The sequence below is a fragment of the Anthonomus grandis genome, chromosome 1, assembly GCF_022605725.1.
Source record: "Anthonomus grandis grandis chromosome 1, icAntGran1.3, whole genome shotgun sequence".
Lineage (NCBI taxonomy): Eukaryota > Metazoa > Arthropoda > Insecta > Coleoptera > Curculionidae > Anthonomus > Anthonomus grandis.
The window spans coordinates 6,304,250-6,330,121 of NC_065546.1; the positions used below are offsets into that span (position 1 = coordinate 6,304,250).

Here is a 25,872-nt window from a genome sequence, read left to right on the forward strand (position 1 = left end):
TCATACAATAACACATATTTTGATAAACGGTAAGAGCAGTAAGCATTCGTCGAGAATATAAAAAAAAATGTTTATCTAGAACAAAAAAGTTACATAATTTTTTGTATATAAAGTCCTTTTGTCGAGTCCTACAAGCAGTTATAATAAATGACTCGACTTTGAAAACACTCTGTGTATTTAAATTTAAAAAAAAAAAAAAAGGTTTTACCCGAAATCAGTATTATACTCCATTTTATAAGCTAATATATTATAGGGTGATACTAAAATCGCACATAAGTCCTCTACTTTATTTTTATCAAAGAACTTATACTAAAGATAATACCTTATATACAGGGTGTCCGAGACACTACAAATCACCCTGAAAATCTTGAAAAATAAATTGTTAAAATAAATTGGACATTTATTGACAGAAAATGCATCGTTGTGCATGAAAATGCATGAAAATGCAATGTGCGTTTTCAAGAAATATGAAGAAACGTGGCTGACATTCTTAAAAAATTGAAATATTGCAATTTTGTTGCCTGTTTACATTTTCTTTTTTTTAATCATTCAGGTATTATCTCTAATCAAGACAAAAATAAATTCCGCTTTTGTTGGTTTATTAATATTTAGTTATTAGTTATTTTTATTTTGGTATCCGTGTTTTGTTGAAGTGAGCAATAACAACAGTAGCACGAAGTGTTTGTTGAATCTAGTACTGGTGATATTGATAGCAGTGATAACAATAGTTTATACGTTGCAAGAAAGAATTGAGTTAATATGTCTTTATTGTCAACAAAATAAGTCTGCTAGAGCAGCAACACGTGCTTTTAATGATGATAATCCTCTTTTTTCTAACTAACTATCTAACTCATCCTTATGTAATAGATTTGATGAAGAAATTTCAAGAAGCAGAGTCAGTACAAAACAGAAAAAATTAAGTTCAGCATCCAGTGAGAAATAAAGTGGTCGAAATTACAGTGTTTGGTCATGTTGAGATCGAACCTAACACATCTGCTCGAAAAATTGCTACCGCATCTGGCGTATTTGAAAGTACCGTTCACGAAATTTTAAAATTACACAAATAGCATGCCTATAAAATCAAATTAGTACATGAGCTAAATGAAGATAATTTTGATAACCGTGTACAAGTTTATGAGTACTTTAGTGATAGGTTAAATCGTGAGAGCTATGCAAGTCTATTTCTCGGATGAATGCTCCTTTTATTTACATGGTAAAGTCAAAAGACACCACTATCGATACTGGAGCGACACTGATCCTCATTTATTTTGAGAAACACATACGCAGCGACGTCAAAAACTTAATGTATGGGTATGAAATCATATTGTTGGACCTTTTTATATTACCACAAATCTTAATGCTGAAATGCAGCAGCACACCATTAATAATAATTCGACCCAGAATAACTGAGTTTCTTGAATAAGATGGTAACCTTCTAGAAAATTAACTGATGTTTTAACAAGATGGATATTTCCTAGACGATGGATTGGTCGGAGAGGTACTGTAGAATGGCCTGCCAAATCTCCTAATCTTACTCCTTTAGATTTTTTATGGGACTCCATATTTAGATGACTATCTAAAAACTAAACTATTTGCCACAAAGCCGGTTTCCCTTGAAGACCTTCGAAATAACACCAAATAGAATTACCTTTAATTCAAGGTATTACTCGATCCCTATTCCCATTTAGAAAAATAGACATGGAGGCACTGGGGGTGAGGATATGACGTCAGAGAAACGTAATTTCTGTCAATAAATGTCCCCCTCAATATTAAATTGAACGTGCTTGGCATATTTAGCCACTTGTTTCAATATAGGAACACATTCATACCAAAACAGGTTGCTAATATAGTATTTAAACAATTGTACTATTGGGTGTTATAACATTGTATTCTCATTGTATCTAACTTCCAAAAAAGGGCCTAAACAATTTTTTTAATGCCTATGGTAGAGCTTATTCTTAGATATTTGAAACACCATTCTCTTCTGACTAAGCCAAAGGTACAATTGATTTTTTTCTATATTAACATCTAACTTGTCATAATCATGAATACACATTTTTCAAATTAATTTATCGTATTTCACTGGACCTACGTCATTGATGTCTTTTATCAATTATTAAAGTACACTCAAACATCCAATTATTAATCTTTAACATTCTATGAAGATATGAATAAATATATTTACTAGAGATTTTGCGTGGGAAGGCAGTACTCTGCATCGTCTTTGGCCGCTATTATAGTACTTGTCATTATGTTATTAGGATTTATTGGTAAATCCCGTTATTCACTGTAGTTGACAGCTTCGGAGTTTTACTTTTTTTATTATGGGGAATAATATTTATCATTCGTTTGATCTGACATGGCGTATCGAATCTATTATCATTAGAGAAATAAAGTAAATTGTTCAGTATGAAGAATATATACGAGAATTAGTGAATATGTTACGGTTAAGGATATGAATGGATAAAATGATGTAAATAGTGAATTGTTGACGTTAAATACATGATATAATAGTTAATATGATATAATATAAATGTTATATGCATATAATAGGCAAAATCCCTATTAGATACCATTGATTGTATCTATTGTGATCATTATTACTTTAAAATTATTAAAATTAGGGCTTTTTATAATCTCTTGAATCATTAGTTTCAGCAAAACTAATTTGATATTAGTTTTAAATAATATGAAACTTAATTAGTTATATGAAATAAATACATATTCTCTAATTATTGCGCTTATAAGTTTCAGTGTAAAACCAACTTATCTTCATGTATCAGATGTATTCAGCAATCAAATAGAATTACTTGTAACCTACACCTTTGATCAGCAACGAGCAAATACTATGATTTAAAAGCGATGAGTAAGCAAATGTATATATTAATTAAAAGCTAGAAGGTTGAGATAGATGAGAGGTCTTTATATTAATCACTGGTTACAGTTGTGATGAAGATCATAAATGGGAAACTAATCGGTGAATCGTAGTTGGTATTTTGGCGTTGAAATCGGCAAATGATGAATAACAGATGAAAAGTGGTGAGTGGATTATTTTTATCAGTTCTCATCATACATAAACAGGGTGATTTTCAACCTATGCGCATAAACTTGGGAAATGATAGCTGATGAGTAATAATGAGTAATAATGAAAAAGAAAATGTAGTAAAATATTTTTAGTTTTGGAGATATCCATATTTTTTTTAAATAAAAAACGTGTATTGAAGACGTATGTACATGCACGGGCCAAACCAGGCTGTAGGCAAATTGCGTCACTGGCAGCGTTTATGCGATGTCGTAGCTCTTGCTCAGTATCAACTTCGTTTACATACACCATTGTTTTCATATGACCCAAAAAATTAGAGTCTAATGGATTAAGGTCAGGCGAGCGAGGGGGCCACCCAACTGGACCATCACGGCCTATCCATCGTCGCACTGGTCGTGAAAAATGTGGTGGAGCACCATCATGAAGAAACCACACGTTCTGCCTAACGTTGAGATTCACATTTTCAAGGAGCACTGGTAAATTGTTGCGCAAAAATTCTAAATACCGAGCACCAGTCAAACGATTTTTCAGAATAAAAGGTCCGATGAGCATCCCGTTCAGCATTCCAGCCCATACATTTACAGAAAAACGTTGTTAAAAGTATGTTCTCTGTGTAATATGCGGATTTTCCAAAGCCCAGTAATAAGTGTTATGAGAGTTGAAAATTCCATTGCGCGTAAAATTTGCCTCATCCGTAACTAAAATGTTCATGGTAAAGTTTGGGCTTAACTGCTGGTGATGTAACAACCACTTACAAAAGTGTACTCGAAGCGGCAAATCTCTTGGAAGTAGAGCTTGTACCCTCTGCACATGAAACGGGTACAGCAACTCGTGCCTTAAAATTTGTCAACTTGTAGATTGCGATATTCCAAATCGCGCTGCAATTGTCCAAGTGCTAATTCCAGGCTGTTCTTCGATAACTTCTAAAATATCCTCCTTTAGATTTAGAATGTGCCTATAGGTCTAATAGCTCCTCCATCTTGTCCAGGCCGCGGCCGCAAATTGTCAGTTTCTCTACCCCACCGAATACGTAAGAAATCTCCGGGTGATCTTCGGGGAAATCTTTGGGCATACAGATCAGCTGCTGCCACTGCATTCTGATGCGTTTCTTCGTAAACCAAAACCATGTCGACAAGTTCTTCGTTTGTAAAAATGTGCATTCAAACATTATGACTTGTTTACTATCAGTTATTAATAAACAAAATAAGTTCGTCTGATACACGTTCTGTTGACATTTGTTTAACTTTATTTCGGAAACCAAAAATATTTTACTAAATTTTTTTCTCATTATTACTCATTATTGATCTTCATCTACCATTTCCCAAGTTTATGCACATAAGTTGAAAATCACCCTGTATATCTTGGTCTGCTCTTTTAGCACAAACTAGAAACAGTACAGAAGAAAAGATAAAACAGTAACCAACGAATATGAATGTCTACAAACAAATAAATTGTTGTTGATCAAGATGTAAATAAGGTTTACGGATAAGATGAATAAAATGAAATGAAAGGTTATAAGATTAAAGAACAAATAATGGGTTACATAGAAATTTAAGAAGACTGAATATCATTACGGCTACTTCACATTAAGATGAAAAAGACTGTAGAGAATCAGACATTTAAGACCCTTATTAATTATTAATGTATTATATATTTTATTACAAAAAAAATTTAAGATTCTTCGGGACACTCCGTAAGTAGAAGAAAAGGAGAGAAAGTAAGGGTTGACCCTAGAGTAATTAAAAGTATATTTAATATTCATTTCTCTATGAGGTTTACCCGTCTTTCTGCTTATTGGCTTCTTCAACAAAAGAAAATCCGAAAACTTTTTCAAGATTTTCAATTTTCAAGACTTTTAGCACAGATATCAGTATAAATTTATTTAAAGAAGAACATTCTCACTCATTAGTTGACTTTAGATCCAATTTACTCATCACTGAATCATAAATTCAAATTCAAATCTTTATTATCCAAAATTGACGCAATACAGTGTATGGAATTCGTCCATGTTTAAAGAAGCTAAAATTTCAATCATTATATACTTGAATCTACACTATCACTAAACCTAGTTTACATACGCAAAGAAATTATTAACCATATAAAACAGTAACAGAAATAAATACATACGTTACAGCTAGTTATTATTCCGAAAGGTAGGTCTTAATATCATAGTAACACTTCAAAACTAAAAAGCTTTCAATTGTTTTTTTAAATGTTGACAAACTATTACAATTTTTTATGTCATTTGGCAGTTTATTAAATACTTTTGGACATATTTTCAGGGTAAAATTTTTTGAAAGAGTTAATCTAGTACGCAACAAAGATAAATCATTTCCTAGTTTAGTTGGGTAATTATGAAAAAAACCATTTGTCACAAATAAATTTAGATTCTTAAAAACAAATAAACACACTTGAACAGTATACATATACATATCATAACATATATATATCAAACAGTATACATAGGGGAGACCGGGGTACGTTGCAACACGGGGTAAGTTAAAACAGTAGCCGAATTTTAAGTCGACGCTACTCGGCAAATCTCGTATTACGTATACAAGCAGGCCTTGGGGCCTCTCAGTCAACTACCAACTTTCGAAGAGTGCGTCCGTTCGGCTTGAAATTTAAGTGCAGTTTCGAAAAATTGTGACGTCAAAGTAAAATTTGAAGGTAGGAATATAATTTGAATATCTTTTTGCATGTATTCCCATTTGTTCAACTTAAGTCGGGGTGCTGTTTATTAGGGTATATAGTTGAACTTTTAAAGTGTTGCCGATTATTACAGCTTTTAGTTTTTTGAAATAAAATAGTGCACACATGTCTGCTAGGGTAAGTTAAAACACTTAGCTCGGGGCAAATTGTAACGTGTTACAACTTACCCCAAAAATTGCAACGGTTAAGATAATAGTTTTTTATTATTTAATTTTAGCATGAGAAACTATAAGAAGAAAACAAGTAGGGGCGAGACATCCAAAGAAGATATAGAGGAAGCTATAACCAGAGTTTTAAATAATGAATCCATTCGATCAGTAGCAAAAGATCTTAAAATTTGTCATGTAACACTTTGTCATGTAAACATACACACAGCAGATATGTTAAGAAAATTAAAGAGAAAAACGATAATAATAATATTACACATGTCTCATTAGAAAAGTTTGGGCATAGTAAACACAAACAAATATTTACAGATACCCAAATGAATGAACTTGAGCTTTATATTAAGCGGTGTGCAAAAATGTATTTTGGTCTCTCTCCAAAAGAGGTAAGAAAATTAGCTTATGATTATGCTATGGCATTTAAAGTTAAAGTGCCTGAGTCATGGTCTAAAAATAAGACAGCGGGCGAAGATTGGCTTACGAATTTTCTTAAAAAACATCCTAATTTATCCACTCGAGTTCCCAAGCCAACCAGTATTGGACGTGTGACAAACTTTAATAAGGCAAATGTTGATTTGTTTTATGACAAACTTGCTAATGTCCGGGACAGATTTCAATTTACTCCATCTGACATATGGAATCTGGATGAAACTGGGCTGACTACAGTTCAAAGGCTAGGAAAAGTTATAGCCGAAAAAGGCACAAAGCACAAATCCCGGGAAAGAGGGGTTCTAGTAACTCTATGCATTGCAGCAAGCGCTATTGGTAATCACGTCCCGCCGATGTTTCTATGTCCTCAAAAGCGCTTTCAGGATCACTTTATTCGAGATGGTCCGCCAGGGTGCATTGGAGCTGGCAATGGATCAGGTTGGATGACTTTTTTATATTTATTCAATACTTTATTTCACATGTTCGGCCTTCTACCGAAAAACCCATCCTACTACTACTGGATAACCATGAATCTCACCTGGCATATAAAACTGTTAAATTTGTCAGAGAAAATGGAGTTGTGTTATTATCATTTCCACCTCATTTTTTCCATCGCCTCCAGCCTCTTGACCGGTCAGTTTATGGTTCCCTAAAAAAATATATGACGTCCCAACAAGACTCCTGGACGCGTAATCATCCTGGAAGATCTATGACAATATATGATATTCCAGGACTTGCTAGTGAAGCACTTCCTTTAGCACTTTTACAAAATAACATTACCAAAGGCTTTCAATGTACTGGAATTGAACCATTTAACAGGAACATTTATGGGGAAGATGATTTTTTGCCATCCAGTATAACTGATCGACCGTACGTATAAGAAGACCGTCAATATGAAGAAGTACCACCTGATGTCCCGCCCGTACCTGATGATGGTTATGCCTTAGAAAATCAAAGTTCTTTACCCACTAATCCTCCGAATGAAGCCCTTCATCTGGCTGGTTTAACACCTGCAATTGAAGACTTGCCTTCTACCTCTCATGCTATGCCATCTAATCACGTTTCCTGTGAAATTACTTCGAGGCTGAGTTTTTCTCCAGCAGCAGTGAGACCATTTCCAAAGTCTGCGCCAAAAAACAAACAACTAGAGGCCGGAAAAAACGAAAGTCTGCTGTTTTAACTGATACGCCCGAACTGGAGGCTTTAAAGTCAAAAACTAAAGCAAAGCTTGTAAAAAAAGGGAAAGCATTGGCGCCAAAGGTTAAAGCAGCCAAAAGAAAGGATCTTCAGTCTTCTGACGATGAATCTGATGAAGACGATACAATTTGCATTGTTTGCTGCGAGAAATTTTCTAATAGCAACCCAGGAGAAGGATGGATTCAATGCAAAACGTGTAGTCGGCACACGATGAGTGCACTCACGGTGATCTCGGATTCTATATATGTCATCACTGTGACTCAGACGACGAATAAAATGTTTGTTGGTTCTACAAATGCATATTTTGCACTTTATCTTTATTTGAGTTATGTTTTTTTTATTACGTTAAAAAGCTATTGATATAAGAAGATTATATTATTGCAATTTTGTTAGAATTTTATTTTTGTTTTCTTTTGACTATTACATGTTTTTTTAATAAAAATAAATGTTTATTTTGTAACTATTTTTATTTTATTTTTTTCCCGTTAAGCAAAATGTTCATACTCATTGCTTTAACTATAATTTAAGCTAGTTTTCTAAAGTAGAAAACGATGTTACATCTTACCCCCAAAATGGTACAACTTACCCCAAGGGCGGGGTAAATTGCACCAAAATCATGCCTGCTTTATTTTTGATGCTTTTAAAATAATACTATAGTAAATAAAAAATTAAGTATCTTATAACATTTATAAAGGTTTGTAGATTATGGTACGAAATTTGTAAGACAAAAAGTTTCTGCTACAATAAAAATAAACCATAAATTGTTACAACCTGCCCCGGTCTTCCCTATCATAGAACAGTTACTGCACATAACATTAAGGAGTCAACTTATCTTCATCGTTTTCATCAAAAATATTTTCATTAATGTCATAAGCTCTACTAAAAAATATAACACATAAACAACTTTCTCAAATAATATTGAAAGTTTCTACCATCATCATCCTAGACGTAGATACATTCATTCCACGACCCTTATTCCTGAGTTCTAAGAAATAGAGCTACTGAATGATCACTTGTCTTTGTCAAGTTTAATTCACACTACCATAAAAAGAAAGTACAAACCATTTTATTACCTTTTTCCTTTAACTTTTTATATTAAGCCCTATTTGGTCGCATAACTTTAAAAAGTAATTACGTTGGATCGTTAGAATGAATTCTGACCTCTGAAAACTAGAAGTAGTGTTAAAAAACTACGAAGATAAATTAAATCCTTTTTGGAATAAAATTGTTAATTAGATAGCTGTTTCAGATAAGATGTTTTGGAAGCCTTTTCTAGATGTTATCTCCACAGTCCCTATTAAAAATAGAAGATGATTCTGGTAGCGCCTTCTTCTTTCCTGGAAGTTTGCCTTTCTATTTATTCTGTTTTACTTTCTATAATTGCTAACCATAGACACCTCCAGAAAAAACTTATCCAAAAGCTCCGTAAAACAGTTATTTAACGAGTTGAGAAGCAAAACGGTACCAAATAATAACGGGTTTTGACTCTCTTGGAACTCTTTAAGGCAGACTAAAACATACATTTTTACTCGAGTTGAAACTACTGAAGTAATAAGCGAGTTGAGTAAATCCTTGATTAATTTGATTTTACTTTTAAGATCGATCCTAGTACCTGATAATAAATTCGAACCAATCGGAAAACTAACGTACCCAATAATTTTTATTCCAACATCTTTACCTATCGATCAAAGATCAATTTAAGTATACTTTATAGAACACTTTCTCGTTTGCGGTACTTTCTGAAAGCCGAATGATCGATTACCGATGCAACAACAGGAATTAATAAAGGTAGGATATTAAGTTGTTGTTAAAATGGATAATAATTATCGGTTTTTATTGATGCTGAGATTATCTTATTTCAGTATCGGAAAAAAAACGCTTTTGTACGTGGAATGTGATTTTCTCGAAACGCCTTGTTGTGCGCAACAATAACGGGATAATAATAACGTTGATGAGAACATCTAGAAACTTATTCGAGGAGTAATTATTTTTTAACTGCTTTCTGAGTAGTTTCTGATTACTTTTGATTAAACCGAACTAACATAGTTAAAAGTGTTTACTCTATATTACATTTAATAAGGATTTAGGTGTGAACTTCGCTTTTAAAACTTATTAACGTTGATGGTCTATTGCAGCTTGGGATATTCATAATAAATAAATTTTACATTGATAAAGGGATTATGTATACTTATATTATAGCAATATAAGAAAAAGTAGAATTTCATATTTGCGGTCATTCCGTGAAACGTCATCATTCAAAAGCTGATTAACCACTCGGAATGAGTTGGTTTATTGATAATCTATGCAAAATGAGAGATGATTTACTTTTTCTTAGAAAAATTTACAAAACCCATATTTTAGATAACAGAATGTTTTTTCAAAATGTGCAATAAGGTACACTGGGCAGCAAAATTAAGGCACCACTACTACATTTTGAAAAAAAAAATGTATAATATTGATCAAATATTTTTGTGTCAAAATTAAGTATATTCTTAATCTAACGTAATAAAAATATTAACAACAGGGAAAATGTCAAAAGAATGTAAAAAAATATATAAAAAAAAACAAAAATTCTAAAAATTAAAAAGAACATTAACATTATTAAAAATAATTACCACTATTTGAATAATAGCACGGCAGCGATAACTCATGCTTAAAATTGTGGGCCTTATCTCGTTTTGATCCAAATTATTCCATATTACAACAATATTGGCAGTAAGTCCATAAATGTTAGGAGGGTGAGGAAGTTCTTAAAAACGACGGTCGATCATGTCCCAAACATTTTCAGTTGGATTAGAATTAGGACTATTTGCTGGTCAATCGATAGTTTTAATGCCAACATCATTAAAATAATTTTGAACAACTGACTAACATGCCGTTTCTCTCACAAATTCTCACCAATATATGAGCCAAATGGTATCAAATGTTTTTGCAGGATCTCCCTTATGTACCCATCAGCTGTTAAACTGCCATTATTAATAGACACCAAGTCAGTACGAGCAGTTAAAGAGATTCTTCCCCAAAACATAACTAAATCATCCACCAAATAATCTGATGTTCTGAAAGTTACATTGGGCATATCTTTCATTTGGTCTTTGATAAACTTTTATACATCTATCTGAGTTGGAGAGACAAATTCTGGTTTCATCTGACCAGAGAACTCTTTCCCAGTCTTCATTAGCTCAATTGATGTTTTCCTAGCAAAAGTTAACCGTGCTCTACGATGCTCTGGAGTCAAAGCTGGTCCTCGAGCTGGGATTTTTGATCTCAGATTAGATTCAGCTAGTCCATCGTCGACGAATAGTATCAGTTAAAATTGAGTCCATCTGCTTCCTGTAGCTGTGTCTGCAGCAATCTTCCTATCACAAAATGTCACAAGATGTCTGCCTTGAGCAGGTCTTCTTAAGTGCAGACCTGTCTCTCTATAATACTCAATCATACAGAAAACGGATGTATGCGATACACTAAATCTCTCTCCAATTCTTCGAAAGCTCCATCCCTCTTCCTGTAAAATGACTGCCTGCGCACATTCTTCGGACGTTAAATTTCTTGATTGACGTTCCATAATAAACAGTATACTTCACTGTACCTCACAAATGTAAATTTTCAGTACAGTGTTAATTTTGCTGACCAGTATAATTAAAAATGCTAAAACATAAGCGAATGACAATTTTGTTGCATCCTTAAAAAATAATAAACAATATTCTAGAAACATATCTCAATCATTATCTTATCATTACATTTTCATACTACAAAATTGTTTTTTCCTCGCGTACTTCTAATTACAATTACGTACGTACTTTCTAGTCTTTTAAAATTAATTTCAACCTAAACTAAACGCACATATGCAACCAACAAAATCTAAATCTTTATCTAAGATGACTTGTTTGATAAAATATGATTTAAAAGTCCATATTGTAGACAGTAATGTGACATGAGAGTTTTTATTACCGTTAGTTTTTATCAGATGGTTATTATTTATATTTGTGTCATATTAAGTGAATATATTTGGAGTAATATATGATTTTTTAAACACTATTGCGTAACATGGATATTTAAATTAAAGTCTAAATTACAAGTCTGTTTATTACAACGTTTTTTTATCTTTTATTCTCAGAAGAATCCTTAAAAATGCTTACAAGATGGTTTATACTTAGTAATTATTTTGAGTAACAAAGTTGAAGAAGTTATAAAACAACAATAATCTTAAGGTGACTTCTGGTCTGGCCTATACATAAGGTATAATTTAATTATGAAAAAATCCTGAGAATGCCCGGTAAAATAATTATGACAACATAAATTTTCTCTCTGCAACCATAAAGTTGTTGGTTTTCACGACACATAATTATCAAGGGAAACTTGGCCGTATATGTATGTGGGTAAATATTTACTTCAAAGAAACAGATAATGATCTTTTTAAGAAGAGTTGGTTATATTGTGGGTTTGGACCAATGCTGCCTACTTATGATTAATCGCTTTTTGTAAGTGTATGGTCATATAATACAGATACAAAAGCTATTATTGCTTGAGAAAACTTAATTAACATTTATATTACAGGTGATTTTTAAAAGCACATGGTCTTTGGAGAAAAAATTATTGGGAAATTTCTTATTATACTTAAACAACATTTGAATATCTCTTATATTGCTGATATATAAGTAAAAGCAAAACTATCCTTATACAGTGCATCCCAAAAGTTATGGCTAAATTCATTTAAAATTCAGGAGTGTGTTCGAAAAAAAAACGCTCGGACCCGTCGATTTTTATTTGAAGTTGCGCATTTTTGTACGTAAAGGTATATACAGGGTTGCTGAAAAATAAACTACGACCATTAATTTAATTTTTTCAAATGAAAGCACCTTTTTTTTATTTCATTTTTGAATTTCGCGTGGAATTCTACGTATGTTTCATGCATCATATCCTATACCTAAAGTCAAAAGCAAATCATAACTTGAAAAACGTCTTAAACTATTTAGAAGAAAATCCTGGAACAAACATCAAAACAGTGTCACGAACCACACATATCCCCCGCTCAATAATAATAAAAATTAAAAAATATTTTTTTAGATAGGAACAATGGTAAGAATCCAAGGCTTACATAACTATCATTACCAGAGAGTACAAAAGTTGGTACCAGACGATTTTGCGCTGAGGATCCAATTTTGTAAATGGATAATTAGCAACCCAAACTTAGTCCTTTTTTTAATACTTCAGGACGGCGCAGCGCCTGCTCATTTTGGACGTAATGTTCGTCAGTGGTTGGATATCCATTTTGCTGAAAGTTAAATTGGTCTAAGTGGTCCTAGATTACTATTTAGGTAGATTACTATTTATGGGATCATTTAAACGAATTGGTATATGCTGTAGAAATTAATACCCCGTGAAGAATTAATTTAGAGGATTAATAAGGGAAATCCATTTTCTATTTTAAGGGCTACTCGCGCAATAAGGCGTAGGGCAAGATTATATCTCCAGCAAAATGGCAACCACTTCAAAATTTGCTATAATTTGTTTTGTTTGATATTCTCAGTTTTTTTTTCTTAGTTACTAAGTTAATTGTTTTAATTTGTCTCAATTATTTACACCTTAGTTACAATTCTGAAATAAAATTTTAAACAAAGAAAACAGTTTTTGATCTTAAAATTAAGTATTTGTAGTAGTCTTATGTCATATTTGTAGCTGATGATTTGTAAGAAACCTTTAATTTTATTAAACATGATCAAAAATACTTTATGAGTGTAGGTTGCAAAAAATTTACGAGGGTGGTCCCAGAATTACCCGGTCTGACCTAGAAATGTCGGTAGTAGTTTGAAAAATAAGAATGTATTAGAAAGTATACAATCTATAAACCATATGTTTCAAGTTTGAAGACGCCACGTTGTTTAGTATTTGTTTGGCAGCCATCAATAGTGTTTTCAGTGAATTTGTGAAAATGAAGAAAATTGGTCATCGTTATGTGATACAATACTTTTATTTGAAAGGCCTCAGCCCAACCAATATAAAAGCTGAACTGGATTCTACTCTGGGTGAGTCTGCTCCTTCGTTAACAACAGTAAAATATTGTGTAGCAGAGTTTAAACGAGGCCATACAAGCTGCCAAGACGAGCATCGCAGTGGTCGACCAAATGAGCTGACGACTCAAGAAATTTTAAAGAAAATTCACAAAGTGGTAATGGATGATCGCCGACTGAAAGTTCGCGAGCTAGCGGACATAGTAGGCTTCAAAAAGTGCGGTACATCGCATATTAACTGAAAATTTTGACATGAGAAAGCTGTGTGCAAGATGGGTGCCGCGTTTGCTCACACTCGAGCAAAAACAGTGTCGTGAAGATGTTTCAATTGAGTGTCTAGCGAAACTTAAGAGCAACAAAACAGAAATTTTGCATTGTTTCATAACCATGGATGAAACATGGGTCCATCACTTCACACCTGAGACAAAAGAACAATCAAAACAATGGACTCAAAAGGGAGAACCGGCTCCAAAGAAAACCGTTTCATCTGTATCGGCGTCGGTTTTTTGGCATGCGCGAGGGTAATTTTCATTGACTATCTTGAAAAAGGTAAAACTATCAACAGCGAGTATTATGCTAACTTATTGCAACGTTTAAGCGAAGAAATCAAGCAAAAACGGCCGCATTTGGTTAAGAAGAAAGTGTTGTTTCATCAAGACAATGCACCATATTGCACTGTTTCTCGCACAATGCCTAAATGTGGGTTGCAGGGTTATGATTATTAGCCTTTATTAGGGCACGCAAAGAAAACGCAGCTTTATATCGTTAAACCCAGCTTTAGTATTGAAAGATAAATCAATGTCATAATTGACAACTAATTTAATCTATAACCTCAATTCAAAAAAAAAAAATACAGTAATCCTTAATTTATAATTATGAAATTTAAAATTATGAGAAAGAAAATAAAGTAAAATTTGGCACTTAATAGTTATTTAATTGTACATCTGATAATACCTCGCATATACTCAGTTCCCAATTTCAAATCAAATCAGTGATGGTGGCTATATAAACAATTTTGCTAAATTGAATTTAAAATATGTGATCATTTCTACATATTAATTCCAAAAAAAAAAATCTATAAATTGCGACGAGCCGATAAATCAATACCTGAAGAAACCAAGCCAAAAAAAGGGGTACCTGAATTCTGAGTCTCTCCGACTGGCAGCACGGCCCACCTGGTCTGAATGGGGCTCCGTTGTTGGCAGCTATACGTTTGGGCCAAAAGAGGCAGCAGCAGATCGACCAGTTAGGATGCTTCCAGAATGTCTAGCAGGTAGTGAAAGGCAATCGGTATTAGGTGTAGCCGATTGGAAGGAATGCAGGTTCCGGAGGTGATGATCCAAGCGACTTGATGTGATAACACGTGGAATAGCAAGTGAGGTGGAAGCAGTAACAATTAAAATGCAGCAAAAGCACAAGCAGAGGATAAGCAGAAAGTACAGGAAGGCCTAAAAATGGGGACCACACATGAGGTTCGACATGGCTGTCAATTTTATGGCATTTTTGAGTGGGTAGTTAAATTTTATAAAATTACTCTCTGAAAAGTTGGATGCATTGGTGTTTTTTTGAGTTAAACCGAAAAGCATGCAAATAAGAAATTAATTAAATGAAAGAAAATAGGAAAATGACTTAGGCATGTAACATGTGCTAACTTACCGAAGATGGAATGTGGCCTTTTCTGGGGTTTATTTAACACAACAAAAACAAGGAGCCCTATAAACTCTAAGACCTACTTAGAAAATCAGCAATTAAGCTATCCTAGCACATACTAGTAACTACAAAAAAATTAGACTAAGAAAGGGTCTACCTTTTCACATCCACATTAAGCGAAACTATCTGTCCTGCTCTAGAACCAGATAAAGAATGAATCTATTAAAATAGGATTGTCAGTTTCCCCCAGATTTTAAGGAATGCACTTATCTGTCAAGTACCTAGGTGTTGACATGCTGGGTTTAACTACTGGGTACTATCTGGTACCAACATTGGTTTAAGTAATTTGCAACTATGGAGCAACCTATAACTTGAGGCCATGGTTTAGCAACAATGAATTACAAAAAAAAAAGTGGATCTGGCAGACCAGATTGACATTAACATTCTTATCACTATTGATCCTTATGACTTGAACAAAATAAACAAACAATTAATATGTGCTCAGTATTCAATAAAATCTAAAATAGGCCAAATTGACCTGCAAGGTAAAATCAATGCAAAATCAATGGCAGTTCTTAATTCTATTCAATCAACAAAACAATGAAACAATATCCCATATTATTATTTACTTTCCTCATCCAATAATGGTTTTCCTTGCGTTTCAGATAGGGTATGTTAGGAGGGACCATCTTAACGGTGTATCATATCTGTGTAGTATGTATATTTATATATGATTTTTAAATAAATTATTTTATGAAACTATGGTTGAGATTTACTTTATCTTGGCAAAAAAATTAATACATCAGTTAATATATCTGTTGGAGATTAAACCTGTAACACACCCCTTCTTCCTGAAAAGGAAGTTTACCTGAAACTTGCAATGGAAATTCAATCCCTAATAAAGAAAAACTAATATAATAATTAGAATATAATAATTAGTATATATACGAATCTATTATAATAATTAATTTACGCTGACTTATAATGTAGATACTAACATTAGATTTGATCTTGAACGTTATTATCAGGTAGGTGTACCTTTAAATCTTTAGCATGCCAAACTCCACGACAGCGGCGTGTCAAGTCCGAAACTTCGTAGGACCACGGACAGAGAATTTTGCTGATATTGTAGGGCCCAAGATATTTAGGCGCGAACTTTGAAGTAAAGTTTTTGGCAGCATTAGAGATAACATAATTTCTCTGCCATACCTCCTGACCAAGTTGAAAACGCTCATCGCGATGCCGTAAGTTATAACGCCTACTACGTTGCTCGCAAGCCCTTTTCAGTCTTTTCTGAACATCGACAAATACCTTTTCCAATGTTTTCGATCGCAAAGTTGGATCGGAATCATTAGGGTTAGATGGAGAAACTAAAGTCGGGGTGGGACACAGAAATCGAAGTTCTCTACCAGAAACTATAAAGTTTGGAGTTAGACCCGTAACTTCGTGTCTTGCTAATCGGATTGCACAGCCTGCCTTAGCCAAAATTTGAACCCACGTCCTATAATCCTCATCAACATAGCTTGAGATGATGGTTTTTAGAACACGGTGGACACGCTCTACAGGGTAAGCCTGCGGGTGGTAATTAGCAGTATAACTTATTTGGATACCATACTCTTGCATTTTATTTTGGAAAGCCCCACTACGAAACTGAGGTCCATTGTCGGCAATGATTCTATCAGGGATTCCGTAAACCAAAAGTGACATACTCAAGCCATTTTAATCTACTGCTGGCGGTAGCCGATCGTAAAGGAAAGAAGAGAGGATACTTACTGAACAAATCATATACTGACAATACGAAGGAATATCCAGAACGAGACCGAGGCAGGGGACCCACAAGGTCTACACTGAGGATTAAATCGAATTAGTTCACAAATCCGTTATTGCAATGGCCAAAATTAACGAATTAAAGTTTGAATTGCTACCTCATGCACCCTATTCGCCAGATTTAGCCCCCTCAGATTATTTTCTGTTTCCAAACTTAAAAAACTGGCTCAGTGGTCAAAGATTTTCCAACGATGAAGAAATGATGTCTGCAGTTAATGGCTATTTCGAGGCGCAAGACAGTTCTTATTATAAAAAGGGTATCGAACTTATAAAACATCGCTGGGAAAAGCGTATAGAGCTGAAAGGAGATTATGTTGAAAAATAAATACATTTTTTTCCAAAATTTTCGTGTTTTCTTTCTTGGGTCGGGTACTTCTGGGACCACCCTCGTATGTCCGTTTATTTTAAAAACGGTCGCTTTTATCTAAATAAGAAAGGCGCACCTTTTTTATTTAAAAATATTGATTTTTTCGATTTTATTACCAAAATTATTATAAAGTAGCTAGAAAAAAAGTTTTGATATTTTTAACCTTGCTGACCACTAATTTTAATCGAACCTGTATATACATTTTAGCATAAAATGTTATAAAATCAGTTAGTAACAGTAACAGTAGTATTCTATCAAAATTTCAAAAAATAAAGACCAGGCGTTTTGAAAATATTAACAAAAAACCATCTTCAATAGGAATTATAAAACATCCTGTAACATGAAAACGATTCCCTTTTCAAGATTCCTATATATGAAGTTTTTGTCTTATTTTTTAATTATATGGTTAAATATTGCGATGTAATTTCAGGACACCCTGTATATTAAAATATGGAATAAAATCATTTCTAGAGTCTCAAACTTGACTGTAACATGCAAACTGACGTAGAACAAATTATTTTTAGGAAAACTTTCCTAATTAGTTCTGTTCTCACATATTTTAACATAAGATCTGATTACCACAACAATACCAGCTACAAACAACTTAAACTTGCAACAACCACCACCATTAATCCTATCCGAGCTGATGACTTTATAAAAATAAGCCGAAACGACTTAATTTAGTTAGTTAAAACCGAAGGTATGTCCGTTTCCTGGCACCACGGTGAAAATTTGAAATTTAAATGCTTTTGTCTGGTATGGTATGGTATTGTAGACAGTGATGTATTCATTATTAAGTTCCTACAAATTGGCTTACTATTAATTATGCGATCCTTGGATTCCAACCGCCTTTCAAGTGGGTTTTAAATAGTGAAGCTTTAGGCCATCCTTGACTGCATAATAATTATACGTACCTGTTCTATTTTTATTTTTTAATAGAACGTGATTACCACAGGGGTTTTGTTTTCCTGTGATCAACTTGTCTTTTAATAATTATAACTTTCCTCTGTACTATAATAATTATATACGTTCATGTAGAAATAAATTCAGTTTTTACTGAGGTGACAAGTGATTTGGGTGAATTCAGTTATCGATCAAACTAATCCCGTCGCGAACTTGCCCGCGTGGCGAACCTGTCATTGTCGATAGTGTACATATTTTAGTTTGCTCTTTACAATACAATAATTTTAGACCTTCATAGTAATATTTTATACAAATGTCTGAGGAGAACGAAAAAACCTCTATCGAAAATGTGCCTCTTGAAAAACCTATAAGCGAAAATGTAGCTCCTCAAGAAGAAGAGCAAATTCCTTCTGAAAATAAACAAGTAGAATCTGATACCAATGCTGAAGAAACGGATCAAGAAAATTCTCCACCAGCAGCAATAAATGAAGAAGGTGGAAGAGAAACTGAAATTCAAAAGGCTGTAGATGAAGATACTAGTGAAACACCTGAAATTCAAGATTTAAATGAAAATGCTGAACAGATAGAGAAAAATTCTAATAAGGTATTTAAAGTATTTTTCTTACGATTTATTAGCTTATTGCCCAACGTTTTTTCGAAATTAATAAGGCACCCATATTGGAATAAATCTCAGTAGTCATTTCTGAATTATGTGAAAATTGATATGAATTATTAATGAATTATTATTCACTTAGGCGCGTCGAACTTTAAATAAAGAGGTTTGGTCAATTTTCCTAATCTAGATTTTGCTGGTCTCTTGGTCATTTCTTTTTATTCTGCTATACTAATATCTATTGTTTGTAGCTTTCAGCTATAGTGAATTTTCTTCACATCTTAGTCCTTTTAAATCTGCAACCTTTCATAATTTTTCTCATTTTAAAGTCCCAAATTAGACTTAACTTAATCATTAATCTTTATGGTTCTCTTCGCTCGTTGGTGATAACAGCTTTTAATAATAATATTATCATTTGATATTAACTCTTATAAAATAAGCCTAATCATCCAAAACTATGATCATCTACAAGTCTCAAGTTAGTAAGATTAAATTCATCGGTGTTGGCACCTTCTTTGAGTAATACATTTGTATTGATTTTGATTTTGCTATTATTATTGAGGTGTAAAATTATTAAATTTTAAAGGAATTGGATCAGAAACGTGAAGAACATAACGTAGAAGGTCCTCCAAGTGATGAAAATGCAGTTGAACCTCCGGAGGCTGCAGAATCAGTGCCACCTGAAGGTGAGATAGAATCTAAAGGCCAAGTATCTGATCCTGATGATGATTATATCAAACCTCCTGTTCAAGAGGAACATAATTCAGATGTAAGCAACTTTTCTAATCGATTCGATATAGAATCTACAACGGGTGAAGAGGTGGAACAAGAAACACACCCTCTGGATGAGCTTACTGATCAACAAGTTATTGATTTAGTTCAAGAATTAGAAACTGAAAACAGGCACCTCCAATTGGAAAATATTCTCTTTGAAACTTTTATAAATGATAACGATCCTTCGCTTATGGAGGGTATTGATGATATAATGAATCTACTGCTAGGTAAGGCTTAGAAAAAATGAGGGAATATAAAGTTTTCTTTGGGTAATAAAATACTTGCACTTAGAGATAGCAATTGCAAATAAAACTAATAATATTTAATCCTTAGGTAAGAAGCAGTCTCTAGAATCAGGTGGAATTCCAAGTAGATCAAGTATGCTAGCTAGTGATCGAGCCAAATACAGATTAGACTCTTATACTAGTATAACATCCATAGCCGAGGGAAAAGGTCCAAAGATTAATTTATCCCAGAAAACTGATATGGTAATGAGAGCCATGGAAGAAAACCAAAGTCGCTTAGAAGCCTTTATGAAGAAATGCCATATTATAAAAAGAAACTTAAAGGCTGAATTAGAGGAGTTTAGTATCAGAGAAGCTGAAATCAAGGAAGCAACTGATATTTTTGAATTCAATGTAGTAACTCAAGGACTGGATAAGTTAACGCAGCGAATACCAGCAGAAAAATTTATAAGATACATGGAGGAATGGCTTAAAAGTGCTCAGTTGCAAATCGAAAAGTTAAGGCTGAGAATCGCAACTCTAAAAGTGCAATACAAAAAAGTCTCTCAGCAGCTAATTCAGCGACAAGAGCTAGGAGAGAACGTACATGCTGTGGATTTCGATCAGTTGGAAATTGAAAATAAGCATTTTATACAAAAAATTGAACAAAAAAATATACATCTTATCGAACTTAAAAAGATGAACGGTGGAGCAAACTTGGTTCTTAGCATCCATAAAAAGTTCCTTCAAAGACAACAAGATGATTGCAATAAGCTTCAAAGTGAGATTTCAGAAAAAAATAGACAAATCGAAGAGACCGAGAAAGAAGTCGATGTCGGGAAGCAAGAATTAGAAGCTGAAATTGAGAAATTTGAAAATTGTAAAAATTTAAAGAGCAAATATACAGTGCCGGATGTTATGGAGTACGTAAGGCTTAAGGCCAAACTACACGACTTACGGAAAAATATTAAAATTTGGACGAGGCGCAGAAAAATCCAGGATATTGCATTGAACACATGCTTGAGGGAAATGAAAAATTTAACAGGGAGAACAGATATTGATCTGTCCTGGTTTGAGGATCCAGATGAGGGTATGGATGACAGTTCTCTTTTAGATGAATTAATTTAAAATAAATTAAATCTAATGAAGAATTTGTTTTTTATTAATTTGTAGTCTAAGAAGAGAATTGACTATTAAAGGTTTGAAAGCTTATAAGAATATATAGTTAGATAGAGTTGAGCAGTTTTTTATTTATTGTGTTAGATTGGGTATGAGTATATTTAATATGAACAATTTTTAGTTATTTTTAATTGCTGTTTTCTTAGGGTGCTGCAAAGCTCTTAAACTTTTATTGATTATGAAAATAAGGTTCAACACAAACAACCTATAGGTTTTTTTCAGCATCAAAACTCTGAGCATTAGCATTATATCTGTCTTCATCATCAACAGAACTGGGTTACTTTTTGTTTGCTATCAACTACCACTATGTCCTCAGTCCTCTCTTAAGATTTCTCAAGATGATCAACGATATCTTGCAAAATGAATGTCTGTTGTCTAAAGATGATCATGGGCTGAGTGAAAGTATTAAAGTCAAATTGACATTCCAAGTACAAGAATCTGATCCATTTGTCATAAAGAGATCAAGATAAAAAATTTACGAAAACAAAGAAGATATATGTTGTGAGATCGTAATTGTGTGTTTTATTTGTTTTCGCCAATTTTGACATACTAAGGACAATTTTTTTCCATATAAATTAAAACGGTAAATAATAATGTTCATTTAAAGTATTGGACATATAACCATGTTCCACGTCTTCATGTATACCGTCGATAATTCACAAAAGAAAAACTTGTTCAAGATCACGCAGAGGGGAATTTTAAATGGCCCGAAGAGGCCACTTTTTGGCCCTCGCTCTCATTGTCGTTTTTGTCATTTGTTGTTTATGGCCCCTTTTTGTTTATTCCTTATTTTCCGCTAAAGATGTTGGTTTAAATTCTTCGAGAGGTAATGACTACGGCAAAAACCATGCGGCAACTTTTTCGCCACGTATTATTTCAGAAATCCTTTTCTGGGAGAGGCATTTTAATTGTTATTAAAAGCACATAATATTTTAAGTGGGTTTTGAGAAGAATATAATTACAGTTATTCATCATAATCAATAAATATTGTTATTAAACCTGATAGAATGTCGTTTTGTACAAGGTGTCTCCAATAATTACATTCATCAAAATTCCTTCAGAATTTAATGAGTATTCTTATGATCATGTAATTTCTTTCTACTAAGTCAGATTCAAAGTCTAAAATAATATAAGACAAGTTGACGCTTGAATTATTACAGGTGGTATCTCACTCTCAAAAGTTCTCAGTTAGATCTTTGGATTTTATATAAAATATCATCAAAAACTTTATCCTTTCAATACTGGAAAACACAGAAGTCCAGTATTGAAATTCATTCTTTCAATACTGGAAACAGCAAAGATCGATAACTAAAAAAACTGGGAAGTGGTGGGTATCTACAGCCTGTGGTTTTGGTGTTTTTTTATTCCACATTAGGCTATCCGAATGGTACATTATGAAAGCTGTCAAGTTAAATCGATTTTTCGATTGTTTATACAATATATATTTTTCTTAATCCACTGAACATTTTTTAATATGTTGGCTTTTTAAAAGCTAAAATCTAAAAAATTTATTCCTTTAAATTTTATTTTATTTGCTATCTAATACACACTTTGAGACGAATCAACAAACTTTTCAGAATAAAAAATATTCTTAACGAAAAAGCTAATGAAAAAAAAACAACTTGGCAACGTAGAATATCTTTATCCTGATATCTTTACAATTTAAGAAAACCGTCGTTGTCACTTGTCTTTCATGACAATAGCTACGTTTACAACGTGGGTACCAAATATTTAATACTTGGATCAAATGACTTGGATCAATTTTGTACACAAAAATAAAGAAGAAAATTCAGAGGCCAAGCTTAAGCCTTGAAAAATAAATTATTAGTTTACTTTTATTATCTTTAAACAATAACACTTTTAAAGATTTAGAGGTTATGTCCTATAATTCTTCGTCTAAATTCACCTCAACTAACATTTTGATCCTAGAGATAATCCTTAGGGTCTTGTCGACTTTAAGTATCTCCGATTTTGCAATATTTTAAAATTTGAGCATAAAGAGTACTTTGAAAAGAATACATTAAGAGAAAAAAAATTGCGGATTATTCACATAGGACGCTAAAAAATAATATTAAATTCCTTTAAATTAGGTCAAAAAATGAGGTCTACTCTACTCTATTTGATGATCTAAACTCGTTGCTATTGATAATTACATTGTCAAACTTTTGACATATGATATTGCCAAATTGTGTATATTTTCTATAATAAACAAAATTATTTCTCTAAAGCTCAATGCAAGTAATAAGAAACAAGCACATTTAAAAAGCATATCTTATATAAGAGAAAACATGAAAGACATCTAAATCTATCTGCCAAAAAGATAGCAGTGTTTTTACATTATACTAGTGAATATGTTACAAGCAAAACAAACTTGTACACAAGCAAAAAATTTATACCAATTTTTTGCTTGTGTACAATTAAATAATTCATGTGCTCAACATCCTAACTTAAAACAATTTATCCCAACCCAATCCACTCCATCCCAACCCAACCCAACCCAACCCAACCCAACCCTGTTCTATCGCCCAGAGGAGTGTGGGGTTGGAGCTCACTCAGACCCACTAAAAACCCTATCCTCTCTAGCTGATACAATATTACCAGGAACTGTCATGGAGTTGACTAAACATCTGATAATATCTAGCTTTGCCTTTTATCCTTTGTTGTTTCTTTCAATCTGTAGTTCGTACTCTATCTTAGTTTGCGTGATTTTGGTCAGGAAGTCTTCGACAAGTGTCCATTTTTTCTTGGAGCTTAACATTTTTTCAATTAGATTTTCTGGGTTAATTGTCCCAATGTTATTTATCAAAGTAGTCCTCATTTGTGTAAACTTTGTGCTTGTGAATATCGCGTGCTCTGCGCTGTCTTCTTGTTCCCAAATAAACACAGTGCATCTTGTTTCTTTTTTCTTTTTTTTAGATAATTAGCGAAGGTGCCATGACCCGTGAAGCATTGTGCCAAGTGGTAGTTTAATTTCCCCCATTTTCTATGGATCCATGTCATAATATTTCTTATAAGTCTTCGTGAACATTGGCCATTTGTCGAAATGTCCCATTCTTGTTGCCATAATCGTATCGTGACATTTCTTTCAGTTGCCTTTTCGGCAGCTGTGGTTGTTCTTCCATATCGGAAAAGTCTGGCTCTCTCTTCAGCCAAGAGATGGAGTGGGGGTAATCCTGCCAGTACCAAAATAGAATCTGTTGAAAAGGTGTAATAGGCGCTGCATACTCTGAGAGCCATAGGCCTTTATATAGTTTTTGTTGCCCTGAGTATTCTTTGACTTGCTAATGATGCGCGCCATATTGGTGCCCCGTACAAGATCACGGACTGTACAGCCATTGCCAATATTTTTCTTTTTTGGTCTGTCGGCCCTCCAATATTAGGGAGAACAGCATTATGTTATTACTTTTTTGGCCTTGTTGCATGTGACCTCAATGTGCTTGCCGAATTGCAGTCGTCTATCGACGATTTTTCCTAGGTACTTTACCTGCTTTTGTGGTGTGACATTCTCTCTTCCTAGTCTGAAGTATATATCATTTTGCCATTTATGTCCCAGAAGAATAGCTTCTGTTTTTTCAGGCGCAATTTGAAGCTTGTTTGCCATCATCCACATCTCTATTGTGTGGAGAGCTTCATTTGCTTTCCACATTAGTTCATTTTTATTTTTGGACGAGATCATCACTGCAATATCGTCGGCATAACAGATAAGCTGCACATTTTCGGGCACAGCAGTTCTCATTATGCCATCATAAAGGACATTCCACAGTGTGGGACCAAGGACCGATCCCTGTGGTACTCCTCCTCTGACTTCTTCTTCACAGTTTTTGTCTATAACTATTGTCCTGTCGCTTAGATAAGATTCTATTATTTTAATTAGATAATCACTAATATCTAGTTCTCTCAATTTTTGTATAATAATTTCCCAGGAAGCAGTGTTAAAGGCGTTTTTAATGTCCAATAGTATAAGGGCCTGATACGTGTTTGGCTGCATTGCGCATCGTTGTATTTTTTCTATTGCATGGACTGTACATTTGCCTTTAACAAACCCATACTGTGTCTCACTAAAACCTTTTATTTCTTCTATTTCTCTTAGTAGTCGTGATTTTATTAGATGTTCCATTACTTTTGCCACAGTATTAATGAGACATATTGGTCTGTATTTTAGGGATTCTGTTAGAGTTTTCTTTGGCTTTTCTATAAGTATAAGTTTTGCTTGCTTCCATTCTCTTTGGGAATGTACCAGAGCGCAGTAGTTGATTAAATAGTTCCCTGTAGTATTCAGTATTGTGTTTAACAAGATGCTTTATCAGCTCCGAACCCAACCCAACCCAACCCAACACAACCCAACCCAACCCAACATAACCCATCCCAACCCGACACACAGGTGTGCTAACGCAACCCAAAATTAACCCAAGGCAATTCAACCGAGCCCAAAATACTAAAAACATTCATGTGGAAAAAATAAAAAATTCTTTAATCAAAGAACATGTATGGCAACCCTGTCACCTCGCGGCGTTATGTCAAACGTCAATAAAAAAGAATAATGAAGGAAAGTGGAAGGGCATTTTGTTTTTGTTATTTATATGAAAAATTAATATTCTTTAGACTTAATTTTAAATAAAATATGAATTGAATTGTCGAAACAGTGAGCTGCCAAGGCAGTTATGCATATAGGTCTCCTAATGGACCCGTCATGCCCCACCGGGGGTTACCAGAGCCCAACGGCCTTAGAGAAACCGATAAGGCCCTTTCAGTGTACCGAGGACTTAAAGTCACTCGATA

At 33.6% G+C, this 25,872-nt stretch overlaps 2 protein-coding genes across 3 annotated transcripts in view; both read left to right on the plus strand.

The window, feature by feature from the left end:
* The window catches only part of LOC126740177 (uncharacterized), an 88,852-nt gene that overhangs the window by 9,613 nt on the left and 53,367 nt on the right, over positions 1-25,872 (plus strand). The gene's annotated exons all lie outside the window — the stretch shown is intronic.
* On the plus strand, positions 18,535-21,148 carry LOC126740146 (coiled-coil domain-containing protein 113). Its single transcript, XM_050446075.1, has 3 exons — positions 18,535-18,907; positions 19,503-19,917; positions 20,024-21,148. Exons 1-3 carry the CDS (start codon positions 18,617-18,619, stop codon positions 21,040-21,042), a joined length of 1,725 nt encoding a protein of 574 aa, XP_050302032.1. The 5' UTR covers positions 18,535-18,616; the 3' UTR covers positions 21,043-21,148.

What these genes read in the sequence shown, in the direction of transcription:
- LOC126740146 (XM_050446075.1), top strand. Translation starts at nt 18,617, where the DNA reads ATGTCTGAGGAGAACGAAAAAACCTCTATCGAAAATGTGCCTCTTGAA. An exon ending in TAGAGAAAAATTCTAATAAG is followed by an intron (nt 18,908 to 19,502) that starts GTATTTAAAGTA and finishes TAAATTTTAAAG; the next exon opens with GAATTGGATCAGAAACGTGA. An exon ending in TATAATGAATCTACTGCTAG is followed by an intron (nt 19,918 to 20,023) that starts GTAAGGCTTAGA and finishes TTTAATCCTTAG; the next exon opens with GTAAGAAGCAGTCTCTAGAA.